This window comes from Eretmochelys imbricata, chromosome 2 (genome assembly GCF_965152235.1).
Source record: "Eretmochelys imbricata isolate rEreImb1 chromosome 2, rEreImb1.hap1, whole genome shotgun sequence".
In the NCBI taxonomy this organism is placed as follows: Eukaryota; Metazoa; Chordata; order Testudines; family Cheloniidae; genus Eretmochelys; species Eretmochelys imbricata.
In genome coordinates this window covers 42930247-42948157 of record NC_135573.1, presented here as the reverse complement: position 1 = coordinate 42948157, position 17911 = coordinate 42930247, and the positions used below count along the sequence as shown (strand labels likewise).

Below are 17911 nucleotides of genomic sequence, written 5' to 3'. Positions count from 1 at the left end.
CAACATGGACTGGAACCTCTTGCTATCAGGCTATTTACTGTTGTTGCCCTTTACAACTACTTCATCTCAGTCTGATTTTAGAGAGCAAGTGTCCAGGGTGCAAAGAGAGAGAGAGAATTTGGGATCTTTTGTTATCAGAGCTGAATAAAATTACTCGGCTCAAAAAAAAAAAAAAAAAAAAAAAAAAAAAAGTGAAATTCTTCACAAATTATTTAATAAATTCTCAATCAGTTCAAGTTAAAGCAGCCCCAGTAAGGAAGCAGGGGACTGAATGGATACTACAATGAAGCTACCCTTTCATGGCTAGTGGTGGAGTCTGTAGGCAGGTTAATGGCGCACCGGCAGGCACACTCATGCTGCTACTGCTCAGGGTCCACCTGTTCTGTGGATAAATAAGACTTTGGTTTCCCACAGCTGTGATTCTCATACTGTCTTCAGCATTAAGCTTCTTCCCACGGGAAAAGGCAGATTAATAAAACTAACTTTCTTTTCCAGCTGGAAATCATCTTGGATATAAGGATCACCCAGATCGGCATAGATGAGTGTGTGAGTGCAAACTGCACTCATAGCACTGGATGTGTCAGCAGGTACAATTATAGTCATGTCCCCACAATAATTACTGCTGGAAGTGTCTCACTGGCATCTGTGATGGTCCTGAATAGTGCCCAGTGCACCTGTGCAGCTAGAGAGAGCCAGCATCTCTTCTGCTCCTCATACCGGACAAACCCATGTCTCAATGGTGGCACGTGTTTAGACACTGACTTGGGCTACAGGTTAGTAAAACTTTTCACGCTGCTCAGAACTTCTTCTAACTCAAAATGGGTGAGAAAGGGGCTCAGAGGAGCAAATTAACATTCATCACTTCTCAAAAGGCAGATCTGGCTGGATATAATTGATTTTGTTCTTGCGAACAGATTTCTCACCTTGCTGATGGCTACTTAGGATCATCATCATCCTCAAAAGGCAGAAAGCATGCAAGTGGCACTGGCCTCCCTTAACTTGAAGGTCTGAGAAGCTCATGTTTGTGCAATCTAGATGCATTTTATTAGTCAGTCACTTCAACCAGTACCACAGCATGTCACTTACAGACTCTCCCACAGGCACAAACTCCTCGCTTTCCATGTTATTTTCTTTTAATTACTAAACTTTAATACCCAGCATATTGTCAAACATGGAAGTGAGGAAACAGTAATACACACGCATACCTTGATCCCAAAGTGTGTGTGCAGATTTATATCACCCCTCACTTACATTTAGCTATCTCTGTGGTGGAAAGGCAACAGCAGCTGCCCAATAGTTCTCTCTCCCTCTGCGTGACAGTGCAAATCAAGGTATCTAACTGAACCTGCAGAGACCCTGTCCATGGTAAAGCCCACATCCAGTGCCAATATGCTGCTCAATGTATTAAACATAGAACAATCTTGCTACAGAGGAACATAGTCTTTTCACAGCCTCCTGCCGTTATCATTCACTCATATCAGAGACTTGGACCATGGATAGATCCTTCCCCACCTCATTCCTTTGTTGTCATTTGTAGGGGTTTGCCCTTTGCCCCACCTGTCTCTTCAGGTACTGTAGTGTATAGGAACTGAATAGTACAACAGATGCCCAATCTTCCTCTCTTCCATTATACTTCTTTCCCATTAACAACCCTTCCACTATCTGTATTCCTACTATTCCTATTGAAATCTCTTGAGCCTCCATGGAAAAAAAAGCTCTTCACATCTGTTTTTGTAATATAAATAAAGCAGATATAATTAAATATTTCAAAACAGTGAACCTGCCATCACCCTAGTGGCTTGTAAGTTGTATCCCTTTCCCTGCTTCATTCATCTGTTTTGCCTGTTTAGATTGTAAGCTTTTGAGAGAAGGGATTCTTATCCTGTGTGTATAGCATCCAGCAGATTTGAGGTACTACACTAATATATACACAATAATCCACAAATCCGATAACTAGCAAGATATCCTCTCTCTCTCCCTCTGAGTGATATTAAAGAGTTAATAACAGGAGGGTATAGTGAGGTCTTATATATTACGATGGTTTAACTATTTTTTCACAAAAAATCCTTTATGTACATAACATGAAGTATTACTTAAAGCTAAACTGTGCTTGTAAAAATAAATGAACTAAGCACAGTTTGATGCATAAGCTTTGATTGTGATTATTCACTTGTTTTGTTCTCCACGTGGTGATCTGCAGTGTCTCCCCCACTCATTAATGTGAGTTAGCATGGTTTGTGCTCTATATTAAGGATCATTTCCTTAAGGGTTATATTCTGAGTTTTCAGCATGGAGAAAAAACAAATTAAAGTTTTTCTTTACTCTTATAGCTGTAAATGCCCTGCAACTTTTGATGGGCCTGAGTGCCAGCAAACAAAACGTACCTTCAGAGGGCATGGTTATGCCTGGTTCCCTCCCATCAAGCCTTGCTTTGAGAGCCGTATCTCATTGGAATTCATTACTGACGTGGCTGATGGCCTTCTGTTGTACAATGGACCACTAGCACATGTTCATCCTGGAGAAGTGGAAGACTTCATTGCTTTAGGTTAAAATCTTTAACAGGTTCACTTTCTGCATGAGTGCATGCATGCATGTACAACTCAGGTTTTTATTTACTGTCTTGTACTTTCTTTGTCTCTTAAAAAAGAGAAAAAAGCATTAAAAAATTTTCTTGGCAAATGAGGAGCATTCAAAACAACTTACCAGCACTTCAAGTTCATTCTATGTACTGTTATTCCTTGCCCTGCAGGCTAAGTGGTTTTAATGCTAGTGAAAAAATGCAGTTTAGAAAGACTCATGATATCGGGGACAGCACCAATCTGCATCTCATTCCCAGACTAAAAAACTCCTTAAACTGAAACTGAATTGGTAGTTTTTAGTTCATGTGGATTTTAATACTTATGTGGTTGACTTTTGGACAGGAGAAGGCTTCTTCAATAACTGTTTCTTTTCCAGAGCTTTCTGACAGTGTCCCATCCCTGACTCTGAGTCATGGCTCTGGGGTACTCTTCCTGCAGTTGTCTCAGAAAGTTAATGTTGCAGATCGCCACTGGCATAATATAAAAATCATAAGTGATGGAAAGGCAAGTATAAAAACAATCCTTTAAAGCCTTTGGTTCATCTGGATATCATTTCAAGATAAGATTCCTGCTTTTAGAATAATGTCCCCTACCCCACCCCCAATGGCCATGGTATCAGCTTCAGCAGGCATTCCAGACTTTCAGCTTTGTCTCCCATCCTTTTTTTCAGGGAGGCAGCATTGTCTAGTGATTATACCACAGGGCTGGGGTAATCTGATTAGTCATATTCCATTCCTGACTTGCTGGAGTGACCTGGGGCAAATTCCTTCATTGCTCTGGGCTGGACTCTGATCCACCAATTTCAATTATGCCACTTACACAGAGTAAAGTGAAGCTAAAGAGGCTGGAGATTGCACAGAAGAAATTCTTCAATACTATGGTAATCTCTGCTGTTCTGAAGCTGGTGGAGGTGATTCCACCGCCATCTGTGCTGGAACCTGAGAGAGGAGAGGGAGGGACCAATGACCAGTTGGCTGAAACTCCTGGAGTCTTGATCAGCCTCTGCTTTTTACTGTACCCACAGCTCTGTTTGGGCACAGGGGAGAATCAAAACTTCTGTGTCTGGTTCTTCATCTATAGCAGGGGTTCTCAAACTGGGGGTCAGGACCCCTCAGGGGGTCACGAGGTTATTACATGGGGGGGTCGCGAGCTGTCAGCTTCCACCCCAAACCCCGCTTTGCCTCCAGCATTTATAATGGTGTTAAATATATTTTAAAGTGTTTTTAAATTATAAGGGGGGGGGGGTTGCACTCAGAGGCTTGCGATGTGAAAGGGGTCATCAGTACAGAAGTTTGAGAACCACTGATCCATAGAATAGGAATGCTAATGTATAATTACCCACCTCTGAGCTCTGCAGGTAAAAACTCATTATTATGTTAATACATTTTTCCTGAATTTTAACTTGTAGTTAATGGCACTGGCCTGTTGTGTAGGTGGTGAAAAATCTGAAATTAAAAAACAATTTGATCTTTAATGTAACGCATTTTCCACTCTAGAAAGTGCAGCTGATCCTTGACCACTGCGTAAACGTTTCAGTTAAAGATGACGATGGCATCCTTAAGGAAATCTCCCAGATGGATCCGTCTGCCTGTGAAATTTCAGAAGAGACTCCAGGAAATGAGAGGTAAAAACAAAACAGATGACACAACCACAAAAGAACCAAGAAAGAAAAGGGAAAACACCAAGTTACTGTTAATCTAGGTTGACTGCTACTAATTCTTTCCTTTTTTTCCCTCCTCCCCACTGCAAATACTGGCAGGTTCCTCAATGTTCACCAACCCTTACAGCTGGGTGGAGTTAAGAAGGCCTTGCCATACCGTAATTCACAAAAGCACTTCAAAGGGTTTGTTGGCTGTATACGGAATGTCATCATTGACAGCAAGGTAAAAGTGTCAGGAAATAGTTCTTTGGGGCAATATTTTTAACTGCAGCTGCCTAAGGTGGTGTTTTTCCCTCCCCCTCCCCTCCTTTCTAGGTCTATGATTTGGAGCACCCTGCAGAGTCCTTAAACACTGAGCCAGGCTGTACTATGACTGATGAAATGTGTCTCAGAGCTGGGGCCCTCTCCTGTGGTATTCATGGCAAGTGCATTGGTGAATGGGGCTCTTTTAATTGTGGCTGTTACCCTGGATATGCTGGATCAAAATGTGACAAAGGTACAGTTAGTCTTGGAGAGAAATGAAGCATGGGAATCTTTGGGAATAGGCAGTAGATATACCATGGTACAGAATTTGTTTAATTTGATAGCAGTCAGTTGGAGCCAGTAGCTAAGTAATGCAATACCTTGCTCTGTGAAAGGTTTGGACTTGCAGATACTGAAGTACTTATGTTCACTTGTTGCACAAAGGAAGTGTCACAATGAGAGTCTTAGCAGGACTTCATTTACCTCTTTTGTGGTTTCATTCTGTGAGCAACATCTGACTGGGAATGAGAGATGGGAGGATTTGCAGGGTTTTTCTGTGGCTCATGCCCCCATTTCTTTCAAGCTTGGTTCTGATTCTTGTTCTAAAACGAAGTTCAGCTAATACTGCACCTTTCACCATCCTTGGTGGCTATAGGCAAGAGGAAGGATGACACAGGAGTTAAGTCACTATCTTGGAGACGCAGGTTCAATCTGCCTGTGCTGCCGCTCTTCCCATGTGATCTGGGGAAAGTCCAAGTTAGTTACCAAGAATGGAATCTAGGTGAACAATCACTTGAAGAAAGAATGATCACTGCTCTCCAGTAACTGGTTCTTCAGGATGTTGTCCACACAGGTGCCATGACCCACACTCCCACTGGGTGCTAATCAGAGCTCTCTTCTTATGGGGTTCTCACTGTAAAGGAACTGAGCGTGGGTTTCAGCCACTGTCCCCTGTGCACTCAGCTGTGGCAAGGGACAAGATTGCTGGGGCCGCCAGTGCAGCCCCAACAAATAATGCTGTTCAAAAGAATCTGATCTCATGAGCTTGGGGAGCACACACTGAGTGGAATTGCTGTTGGCAGCATGTCTTGAAGAACCACAGCTACTGTAGGGTGAGTAGTTGTGCTGTGCTCTCTCTACTAGGTCTATGTGAAGTATATTATGGGGATCGCACTCTTCATAGCTTGTGTAGGATGAGCTTATTGTACACACCAAGGGCTCCTTGCATCTCTCCATTTCCCGCCCCGCCCCCCAAGCTCTCCGTGTGCCACCCTCCCATCCCCCTCTAGTTCAGGGATTCCCTTCAATCCCCCCAATCTCTTTCCTGCTAGATGTCTGCCTTCCTCCAATCTCCCCCTCTTCTTCTACCAGTTTCCCCCATTCTTCTCCCATATCAGGGACTCTGTGTGCACCCCCATTTCCATTCCCCCTCAGACCTCATGGCATCAGCACTGTGTGCCCCAGACCAGGATTCCCCATTTGCCCCAAAATGCCAGGGGCTGTATCTTCCCCCTTTATCCCCATACCACAGTTCTCCAACCCTATCCCCCACTAGGGGTTCTCTGTATTTCCCAATCCTCACTCCACCTATTCCAGCATTCCCCATTCATACAGCAAACATAGTACCTATCTTTAAAATGGGAAACAAAGAGGACCTGGGGAATTTTCGACCAGTCTAACTTCGATACCTGGAAAGATACTGGAACAAATTATTAAACAATCCATTTGTAAGCATCTAGAGGATAATAAAGTGATAGATAATAGCCAATATGAATTTGTTAAGAACAAATTTTGACACATCAACTGAATTCCCTTCTTTGGCGGGGTTACTGGCCTAGTAGATGAGGGGAAGGAGTAGAAGTGATATATCTTTTCAATAAGGCTTTTGACACAGTCGCACTCTGACATTTTCATAGACAAACTAGGGAAATATGGTCTAGCAGCTCACAAGTGCAGCCACATTGATTCACAGACATTCCTTCACAGATGTGCAGAACACAAACAGCAATAATCCATTATCACAAAGCTACCCAAGAATATACTAGAAAGTAGCCATTCTGATACAATATACCTTTTGGGGGAACCTTCCATTGCTATGAGAACAGTGGCTGGCTAAAAGGTGCCAGATTAGTTATTAATAACCTTTTTAAGATGTAAATCCTGGCTGTATGTGATACCACCTCCCTATGCCTTGCCTTGCCGAGGTTCTGTGCTGTGATACACCCGTATTTTAGGGATTCTACCATTGCCTCCCCTCTCACCCACTGCTTGGGTCTTCACTGTGACAAGTTTCGCAGCATGAAACTCATCTCCCTGATGTCCACCCTTATCTCTTTCCTTGCTTTAAAACAAAATAAAAACCCCACTGACGTTTTTAAGTTTCAAAATTGTTTTTTAGATCACTTTTGGCTTTTTGTGTGCTATAATGCCCTCTCCAGTTCCTGTATTCCCATACTTGCTATTTTTATCTGCTCTAACTTTTGAGAGAGTGGCTTAGAGTCTGTGTAGCTGTGTAGCTTTGTGTTCCACAACACCCGAAGCACCTTGGCCAGAGTTTCTTTTGAACTAAAATCCTTATCTTGAGGGTTAGTTTATCTCTTCAGAGCTCTGTGTGTGTGTACAAAAGGTAAGGTCTGTGTGAGTGCCAAATATTAAGATGTTACATTTATATTTTCCATGTGTTATGTTTAGTTCTCCTGGAGTGGGCATTTGGAAGGGACAGTTGGATTCATTATGAACTGAAAAGATTTCTTAGTGCCCACATTACCCAGGTCCAGCTCATGGTACGCACCCGTGTTTCCTTCAGCACTCTTCTCAGCATGGCATCAGCAGACGGGAGTGAATACATCAGATTGGAGGTAAACAATCCAAATGCTGTTCTGTCAGTGGTGTTCACTTGTGCCACTGCACTCTGATCAGAAAGAAGCTTCTTCTGAATATTTAAAGGTGCCTGTTCCTCAAAAGAAGAAAGGCAGGGCTTGACGCTTTGAGTAACGATTCTCATGCATGGAAGTTCTGTCTTTCCTTAGAAATAAATGTAGCTAGCGCAGTGCTGCTTGGCCATGCAGGGAACACTTCCCACTGACTAGAATTTGTGGCTTATATTCCGATGTTTGGACATGTATTCCTGGTATAAGTGTGAACGTTATTAAAGGTCTCTTCCCCTGTGTTCCCGTAGGTGGTTGATGGACATTTTGGTGTTAATTTCAATTTGGGGGACAAAGAGCAGCATCTGAAACTGAGCACATTACGCATAGACAACGGCCAGTGGGTTCTGCTGACTCTGGAGCGCTATTACAATGAGTTTACCTTGCGTGTTAATAATGGCGGAGGGGATCGTGAAGTGACCTCCTTTGTGGGTGCGAACAGATGGTTCGAAATGGACTTGGCAAGCATTGTGCTAGGAAACCGCTTTCCTAACCACTCAGAGAGTGATTTCCAAGGTAGGTGACACATGAACCATGGAAATGACATGTTCAGGAATAATGAGACTCCAGGCCCCACATAGACATATCCACCGAAGGCTGGAGTGTCCCTGGAATGCAGGATCTGGCTTCTGGCTGGAAGTTCAGAGCTAATGCCTTGCCCTCCGTTCACCAAATCATGCCCTAGTACTGATGTAAATCGTATTTTTGATATTTTGCACGGTAGACATTGGCAGAGTAAAGCAAGAATTAGTGGCGTTCGAATCCCAGCTCTCTGGGCCTGGAGGGAGGAGAACAACACTGAGATTGTCCCAACCTTTTCCCCCCCATGCCTGAGGGGAGGGGAGGATCCATATTAGAATATTTACTGCAAGGTGTGAGGTGGGAGGTTCTGCACAGAACTTCACTACCCTGCCCCCATGGCTGGGCTGGATGGAGGTGCAGCTCTGTCTGTCAAGTTTTGTGCAAAATAGAAAGCAGTCACTTGCATCTGGGTTCCTCTCATACTCCCTACTCAGCCTGCAGCAGGGTGGGTGAGGGGAGCCCCAGTCAAACCACCTACTTCACAGCTTCAACTCTGTTGAGCTCTGCTGAAGGAGTGCTATAATGCTGTGCAGGGCCAGCCAGCAAGAACCCAGGCACGCATGTCAGAAGGCATCTTGACCACTAGTAAAATAGTGTTTGCGTTACTTAACTCTTATCCTGCGATCAGACTATTTTGCATGCAAACAGTGATCGTTTTGATAATGAAACAAGTCCTCAAAGATGTTTAAAGAACTACAATGCATTGTGCTTTGAGAGGATTTGTGAGGAATACTGTATGTTTCTGTCTTTGTGCTTTTCTGCTCATGTAGGTTGCATGTGTGATGTCCGGCTGAACGGTCAGCCTCTTCTTGGGGATGGCAAAAGCACAGAGTTCAGCTTCATTCTGAAGCAGCAAGGCGTCACCATTGGCTGTCATTCCAATGCTTGCCGCAATCAGCCCTGTCACAGTCCTTTCCATTGTGTAGACTTGTGGAGAAGGCATGAATGCAGGTACACTTAGCTTTTGTTTTTCCTGTGGGAGTGGGACATGATCATCTGCGACCCTCTCTCTTTCTACTTAAGTCCCTGCAGATTGCCGCTATCCAATCCACTTCTAAAGGGAAAGCTCCAGGGTTCTCTCCCATATACTTACCTGGGAACCGCATGGCAAGGAGTCTGGCATGCTTTCTGACTCCCCAGTTTTCCAGGAGGAGGATTTGTGTTCTTAGAGGAGTTTTTACCCCTCCATTATCTTTCCAATTTCATGTTGGAAGATGAGGAATTCAGGGGCACCAAGCCTGTTCCATGCTGCTGGCAGATTAAGTCCCCAAAGGGACCAGTCCCAGGATGGGGATGAGGATCATCCTTCCAAAATATTCAGATAACCAGTCAAAGCCTGTGTGCAGCACTGCCACAAACTTGCTCATCCTCTTTCTCTGGATGTCAATGGGGGCTACCAGATTCTCCCTCTGGTTCCAAATGTGTGTGGAGGGAAAGAACCTTTCCTGCTTCTCCAGCTAGGGTTGGTCATGTTTTGAAGCAGACTGTTCCCCTCCTTTGGGGAAGAAGTAGAGCTCTTTGAGGAATCTGGGGTATCTTTTGTGTATTTTCTTGTTCTCTGGGCATTGTGGCAATGCTACAGACAGGAGTTATGAAGCAAAGTAGGGGGACACCTGGAGTTTCTGTTTACATGGCAATACCTAGAACGTCCTTTCAGTTCACAGCTATTTCATAGTAGTGATGTGGCGTGAGTGCTTCTTGGCTTTTATTTTCTTTAAAAGCTTTTATTATTGGTTTTAGAAACGTGTAAGTATCAAACTGGAATTACTGAACAATTTTCATTGCACAACGTTTGCAAAGAAGCATGCTCTTCCTGTCAGCACCATCACCCAAAATAATCTGTTGGTTTCATCATTCAGGTGCCCAACTGGCAAAGTAGAAGTGACGGATAATCTCACAGGGTTTAAACGCTGCACCTCTACACCCTGTGGACTCTGGAACTGTAGGAATGGGGGTACCTGTGTAGCACATTCCCAAGACAAATTTGTCTGCCAGTGTCCTGATGGCTATAAAGGAAAGTGGTGTGAAATCAGCCAGGTGAAAGCAGGAAAACCAGTTGGACTCAGCTCTGGCTCCATCTTGGCAATCAGCATGTGCCTCCTTGTCTTTCTAGGTAGGAAAGCAAATACTTTTAATTTATTCTCACACTGTGTGTTACACCATTGAAACAAGGACACTGCCACTTATGAGAGAGAGCCTTTTACTTCTGGCTATGAGTCACCAGTTCAAATTCAGCTTAGGATAGTAACAGCTGAAAGTCATTATTACATAATTGCAGTTCACTGGCTTCAGGACTGGTTCAAGTAAAACTACATTCCCCCTCCATTCACTTCCAGCCCCCTCTAAAGCTTCCCCAGGTGCACAAAGCTGGAAGGCCCAAGACTGCATGTGCACCTATTTTCACCTCCAAGCCTCAACTGCCCCAAATTCTCATGTTGTTGTAGTCACATTATTGGTATTCCAGCAGCACCTACAATGTGGTAGGCACTGTTCACATTCATAGGAAGGCACAGACCCTTCCCTAAAGAGCTTACAATGTAAGCAGTCAAGCAACATACAAGGGATGGGTCAGAAACAGAAGCAATCAATATAAAAGTTGTATATATTTTATATATACTTTCAGTACAGATTAGTTGATCTTTGATTATATTATACATACATGGCTATATGGTCAACCTATCCAATATTAGCCAGGGCTTGGCGGGAAATGGTTTTCCTGTCCTATGAAAAATGTTGAAATTGAAAATATTTTCCTGTTCCACATTGAGGCAAAACTGAGGCCTTTTGACATTTGGGGGGGCAGGGGAGGAAGGAGACCCCCACCAAACCCAGAATAGCTAATAGCCCTCTGGTTAGGACACTGATTGGGGATGTGGGAAACCCAGGTTTCTTCCTGATCTGATTCAAAACTGCTACCGTTTTGACAAATTGGCATTTTCTGACCCCAAAAGAGAAGTCACTGGAAAAACTCCTGACTAGCTCTAGTCCAGACTGTTGTCAAAGTGTATGCTCATTTACATTGCTGTCAATACATTGAAGTCAGTGGGGGTTGTTCAATATCTGGACCGGTGTGAATAAGCACAAAAATGTTTGGCTCCTTGTGTGCTTTTTGCAGGAGGAGTTAGGAAAATAGTGGGAGACTCTCTTTTAAATGGGAAAAGGGGGAAGCTGTGGTCTGCCCCAGCCAGGATCGTGGGGTATGTCTACACTGTAATAATACACCTGCAGCTGGCCCATGTCAGCTGACTTGGGCTCACAGGGCTCCAGATGCAGGACTATAAAACTGCAGTGTAGATTTTCAGGCTCGGGCTGGAGCCTGGGCTCTGGGACCCTACCTCCTCAAAGGGTCGCAGAGCCCAGGCTTCAGCCCAAGCCTGAAGGTCTATAGCCCTGCAGCCTGAGCCCTGCAAGCCCAAGTCAGCTGACATGGGCCAGGTGTGGGTGTTTTTTATTGCAGTGTAGATACATCCTGGGAGAGGCATCCTATTGCAGGCTCAAACTGTTACCCAAAAACCCTGTCAGCACAAAGCAGCTGATGTGTTACTGGAGAATAAGTCTTGAAAATAACATTTGAATTATGCCTCCTACAACTGCAGTTGGGACAGAAATGTCTGAGTAGATCCTGATTGACTTATTTGAAATGAGCTCAGATTTCATGTATGAAGTTCTGTTTAGAGTAGTCATAGGGCCACCTCACTTTTGGTCCTCCTTGTTTGCCGTTTCTGTCTCTTCCCCCAACCCAACCCCAGTCTTTCATGTTGTATCTCATCACTCTCTGTTTCATTCCCTGGCACCTAGTGGTTAAAATCCTAAATTTGCTGGTGGCTTTGTGTGGCCACCACACTTCCACGCACTATTGTCACTTCCGTGTCACTCATTTTGAAAGGGACAAGGAGAGTTGCATTTTTTATTTTTCCTGATTGTATCCATGGCCAAAGGTTAAAGTTCTAGGATCTGGGCTCTTATCCAGTGCTGCACCCCTACAAGTACTTCCTTCAGATAACATGTCCCTTCTCCTTGTTTCTGGTTCGAGTTCAGGCATAAACTGATGCTCTAATAGCATTTCTTTTAAAGAGGATTCAGCAATAACCATGGTGTTTAGGACTATGAAAAGTGCTACAAAAACTAAAGTTTATTATAATCTTAATATAATCTTAGCTTCTCTCTCCTAATAAAATTGTCAGCTCCCCATATTAACAATTAAAACAGTGTACATATCTCAGAAAAGTAATGACTCAAATGATTATATTACATTTGTTATCTTCATTAAAACAGTGTTTTACTTACTTTGGGTATCTTATTTACTCAGGATTGGTGAAAGGCCAGAGAATGGCCAAAATGCCTTCTATTTAAATGTCCTAATGGATTCCTGTAGGTAAGTAAAATACCCTTTTAATGAAGTTTATGATGTAACATATAGATGATTCATTACCTTCCTGGAGAGAGTACTTATGTTTAATTGGATACTGGGGTTTAAACAATGCATTTCTTACCTGGGAATGTGGATATTAAATACTAATTTTTCTTAGGTTGTTTTCAAATGTGATTACATTTCAAAGGAGGGTAGAGGCCACATAATAAACATATATGCATCTGTTTGTTCCAGCTCTGTTAGTCTCTTACACAGTGTGGAGTCAGTGGGGGAGATCAGGGTTTCGGAAAGGAGGAGTTTATCACATTCCTGAAGAGCATGAAAGCTGGGAGGATGTTAGAGAAAATGTCTTCAATTATAATGAGGAAGGAGGGGGAGAACATGACCAGGTATGGTACAGCATCTTGACAATATTTTAAACACACAGCAATCCAGACCCAAATGGCTCTCTCACTTTCCCGTCAAAGAAACAGTATATTCAGAAAATAAGAAAACGAAATTTCAAAAAAATGTGTGGAACTTCTCAAGAGGTATGCGCTACTAACTAAAGCACCCAGATGATCTTGCTCACATAACCCTCTTCTTCCCTGACCCCCCCCACCCCTATATTTTCTCTAATGACATGTCTTATCTTAGATCTAAATCTCCTGGAGGAAGGTTGTTGTGTATTAAAGCACCTTGCACTTAATGTAACAACTTGTGAAAAAGAAGGGAACATAAGGAAATTGTTTCTCTCACACAGATGAACACTACCCAATAACAGCAACAGCAAGGAATTTATGTAGGCAAAAGTATCATGGGAGTAATTACTTCACTCTTATTTTGGGACTTTTCAAAATCTGTTTGCTATGACTTCTCTATGATAGTGTCTGAGAAGAATTATAACAAGTGTGCTCAGCTTGCTTTTTTCTTCTCCTTTTGCTGGACCCTATCCAGGTTACTTCATGTTTTAAAAGAGGAAAAATATTTCTTTGGCTCAAATAGATCAATTCATTCAGGTGTATAGATCAGTGGGGCATACAAGTTTCCCAAGCAGCCCTCTGTAGGTTTCTTGTGAGGTCCTGAAATTACCTTAGGGCTTGTCTGCATGGGGAATTAGCAGGGAAGATAGTGAGAAATTACTATGGGAATAATTTAAAGCCTGGAATAGCTATTCCACACTAACTCCCTACGTGGACTCACTTATTGTACATCAGTGGTTCCCAAACTTGTTCCACCGCTTGTGCAGGGAAAGCCCTTCGTGGGCCGTGCCGGTTTGTTTACCTGCCGCGTCCGCAGATTTGGCCGCTCGTGGCTCCCAGTGGCCGCGGTTCGCTGCTCCAGGCCAATGGGAGCTGCTGGAAGCCGTGGGCTAAGGGACATACTGGCCGCTGCTTCCAGCAGCTCCCATTGGCCTGGAGCAGCGAACCACGGCCAGTGGGAGCCACGAGCGGCCAAATCTGCGGACGCAGCAGGTAAACAAACCGGCATGGCCCGCCAGGGGCTTTCCCTGCACAAGCGGTGGAACAAGTTTGGGAACCACTGTTCTGCACGAACAGCTTGTCTGCACTACTGGCCTGCTTCCACTCACTGAAAGTTCTATAGGGCGCTTTAACCTCTTGCTGTCACTGTGGAACTTCTAGTACAGTCACAGGTCCACACAGTCAGTTAATGCATAGCAGGCTAGTGCACTGTCGATTCACACCCCAGCTTGCCATGTGCTAAATCGCCTTGCAGACAAGCCTGAAGAGTGCTTTTTGTGGTTTAGGTTAATACATTTTTGAAGGTTTTGCTTAAGCTAATGCACTAAAAATAGCAGTATCACCACAGCAGCATGGGCAGCAGCTCAGACTATCCCCCAGAGTACAACCCCATCCAAGATCCTAGGTACATGCTCAGGTGGGTAGCCCAAGCCGCCACCCATGCCACCACAGCCACACTCCTATTTTTAGCTTGCTAATTTGAGCATAACTAGCGTGTGTACCTCTCTCTGAGCTAGGAATTGCATCTCCCAGCTCCCAGAATGTGGAATAGCTATTCTAGGCTTAATCCCTATGTAGACATTTGTATCTCCTTCTTCCAAGCCCTCGCTCACAGCCACCATCCTTACAAGCAGTGGAGGACCAGGTGGGGATAGTCCATCAAAACCATCCTTGTCTTGTAGGGCTTGCTGTAATGCTTGTCTCTTTTACCAACAGAAGTTGGTCCAATAAAAGATATTACCTCACCCACCTTGTATCTCTAAAAATCTTTACTCTATTTGAATACTTCACTTTTGAAAAGGAAAATGGTGATTACAGGTATCCCAGATACTGGCCTGGGGTAAATATTGTCTGGGGGTTTGGAAAACTTTGAACCTTTTTCATTATGACTTGATATGAGGTGTGCTGTGTCAAGTCTCATGAGTTGATATAATGACTTTGGAGTGGAGGTTCCATTTACAGCCATATCTGCCTTCCACTCTTCTGAATTCACACGTAACATGGCGGATTTTTGTTTGTGGTCAAAGACTGTCAGTATTCACAGAGATTTTGTCTAATCTGAAGGTGTCATCCCTTTTCAGATCCTCTCTTTTCTTCAGTCTGTGAAAACTTCCCATACTCCGCTTCATTTGTGAGTTTAAAAAAGCCCATTGCTTGCTGTTTAGGGCATTTGCTTTGTGTTGTACGTCTCTTTAATGTTTGCATTAATTAATGTGTTTCAGACTGCTTATGATATAGATGAATTAAAGAAACCCCTGCAAAGCATCCCCCAGTTCTCCTCAGAAACCACTGCTCCACCCTTCAAGACACATCCTTGTCCAGAGAGAGACCCATTTACGAAACACTCACATCAAAGGGACTCAAATTCTGCAGTCACCAGTATTTCAGACTTCAAGGAATATGTGTCTCAAATAATATACGATGCAGACAATGATCTATGTAGTCTTCCAGCAGACACTATTCACTTTTACTGCTTAGAGGGGCAGTATTCTCTGGCAGGGAGCCTTAGTTCCTTAGACTCCTCCAGTGTTGATGAAGATCTAAACTATGATGACCTCCATGAGTGGGGATCAAAGTTTGACAAGCTTAAAGAACTCTATGCACTTTCAAATGAACACTTTTAAATGGAGAGGTGGGAACCCAACACATTGCTGTAATATGAACTACTTAGTGTTTTGTATAAGATGCTAAACTGTTTCTAACTGGTTAAATAAATAACTTATTTATTGAGTCAGGCATTTCTTATGAATCACTCACCTTTCCCTTAAGTGACTGAATACAGAATCTTTTTGTATGTACTGTATAGATATTTAAAGTTAGAAATTTAAAGGTTTTTTAATGTGTGAATTTTCTTGAATACTTTAAAATGTAGGACTTTCATAGCACAGGAATAGCTTTATGCAATACTTTATTTTGTGTAGGCCAAAGTGAATTATTACAAACATCCTGTATGCAAATACTTCAGTTATTTTCTTCTTGGTCTTAGTGTGATTCTGAACACTGGTGGGAAGATTTTTATAAAATTGCAAACATTTTGGACTGTAAAATCACAACTATAATTATAGATGTTAAATATAAAACATTTTTTAAAAATTGTTTTTGTTTTTCTTTTGTTCATAGTTGTCCGCTTCTCTTATTTCCTTTCTCTCCCCCAGCACACACACTCTTATAAACATTGTCCAGACCTTTAATTTAAGGCCTTTGGGGATGGGATCAAACAAAGTAAACACTTGGGGATAGCAGAAAGAAGATCAGAACATCTTGCTGTATAGTATGTATACACTTCACTGGCTTGCAGAATAGAGTTATACATATTACATAGTAACACGTCTTCCCTAAGTGCATGATCAACAAAGTTAGAAACAATGTACTAGGTCAGTTGTTTATTTTCCAACTTCCCCTTCCACACACACTCTCTAATTGAATGTGATAGCTAAAGTGAGCTGCTACCATAAGCCTCTGGAGAGAAGTGGTGATTTGAACACGGGATTGGTGTCAGGAACTCCTGAGTTTTAATCCTGGCTTTGACACTAGTTCCTGCGGCAGGGGGCAAGTCACATTAAGCGATTTCTCTCTCTAAACTGGGGACCATACCCACTTCATAGGGTTGATGTGTGGGGATCAGCTAATGTATTAAATTATTTTATACTCCTTTTTAATGATTTCATTAATACCACAACACTATACATAAAGCCTGATTTTTAGTCTAGCCAATTCTATGTAAATGTGATGTGTAGCCATAAAATACTGCTTTAAAATTAGACCTTCCATCGCTGTGCCTGACGTTCATGCCTGATCTATGAGAAGTGGAGCTACAGCGAGAATACTTTGTTTAAAATAAGGGAGGTATTGAGAAATACAGTAATTGTTCTAATACAAATATTCTGAGACACACTTCACTGAAAAAAATCTGTCAACTGAATAAAAAATGTACTTAATTAGCACAATTAAATTCACATAAACCATATTTAAAATGTTGATATTTATCAGATAGGTACTATGCAGTAGAGAAAACAGGATAACAACTCAAATCATGACTCTTTCCTTTGTGAAGGACAGATACTGATTTGTTCATGCAAAGTCACTGATCATGGCAACCATACAATGTATTGTCATGTTTGGTATAATGAAAGTTCTTCCCTACTTACTAAAAGATAAATGTATTACCTTTTTGTAAGAAACTAGTAATTGTAATAGCTATTTTATACTCCTGGAACACACATGTATGTTGTGCTATAAATGAAAGCTACTGAACCTCAAAATGTCAGTAAGGTTATCTGCTTCTTGAGTCTTGTACTGAATACACTCAGTTACATTATACTGTAGATATTGAATATAAATTTCTATCACTCCTATCGCTCTTTTGTACTTGAAGTTCAGTAAAGATTGTCAGGCTTATCATATTGGTGCATTACGTCTTCAACAAGGAAGAGATGAATTTCAGGTGTTCAGTGTACTACTGACTCCAGCGTGTTGGAGAGTAGTCTGCGTTATCTGTTCTCCATCTTATAATGCAACTAAAGTCTGGCAGTCTTTTTGCTGGTTCTACACATACATGCATAGCTTAGGAAAGTTTATAGGTAGCTAGCAGTATATTTTTTCCCTAGGATCAGTGAAGGTGCAATGGAACAGTAGGGTCCACTGGAAGAGAAGGGTCTTATGGTGAAAGCACTGCACTGTGCTGCTTCCTTCCATATGCTAGACGAAGGTGGGTATGGAAGGAAGAAGGGCCTTGTGTCTCATTAGTTCACATATAGCAGAGTACAGCACGTTTCTACCGCTAGCAGATAATATTCAGCTGTCTAGCAAATAGCTGAAAATAGTGGAATTTTTTTTTAAACATAAGAAATTGCATACAAAATCTAATTTACAAGAGATTAAAGGTGCAAGATCACGAAATTACAGCTCAGGCTATCTAGAAACCTTAATACTGATTCCTTGTGTGATTAATAAGAGGTCTCAGTCAGTGGTGAGCTGGAGCCAGTTCGCACCGGTTCACGGGAGCCGGTTGTTAAATTTAGAAGCTGGGACAACTGGTTCTAAAAGGGCTTCTAAATTTAACAACTGGCCAAAAGTGGCGCCTTTGG

At 42.5% G+C, this 17911-nt stretch overlaps 1 protein-coding gene across 1 annotated transcript in view; it reads left to right on the top strand.

The window, feature by feature from the left end:
* LOC144260108 (neural-cadherin-like) overlaps positions 1-15448 on the top strand; it is a 55486-nt gene extending 40038 nt beyond the window's left edge. Inside the window, exons 21-32 of the mRNA XM_077808672.1 lie at positions 496-773; positions 2331-2545; positions 2956-3083; positions 4076-4203; positions 4339-4462; positions 4555-4735; positions 7174-7340; positions 7661-7925; positions 8762-8942; positions 9851-10104; positions 12598-12752; positions 15047-15448. Coding sequence (XP_077664798.1) covers positions 496-773; positions 2331-2545; positions 2956-3083; positions 4076-4203; positions 4339-4462; positions 4555-4735; positions 7174-7340; positions 7661-7925; positions 8762-8942; positions 9851-10104; positions 12598-12752; positions 15047-15448 — 2478 coding nt within the window. The remainder of the gene's footprint in view (positions 1-495; positions 774-2330; positions 2546-2955; positions 3084-4075; positions 4204-4338; positions 4463-4554; positions 4736-7173; positions 7341-7660; positions 7926-8761; positions 8943-9850; positions 10105-12597; positions 12753-15046) is intronic.
* The last annotated feature ends 2463 nt before the right edge of the window (positions 15449-17911 follow it).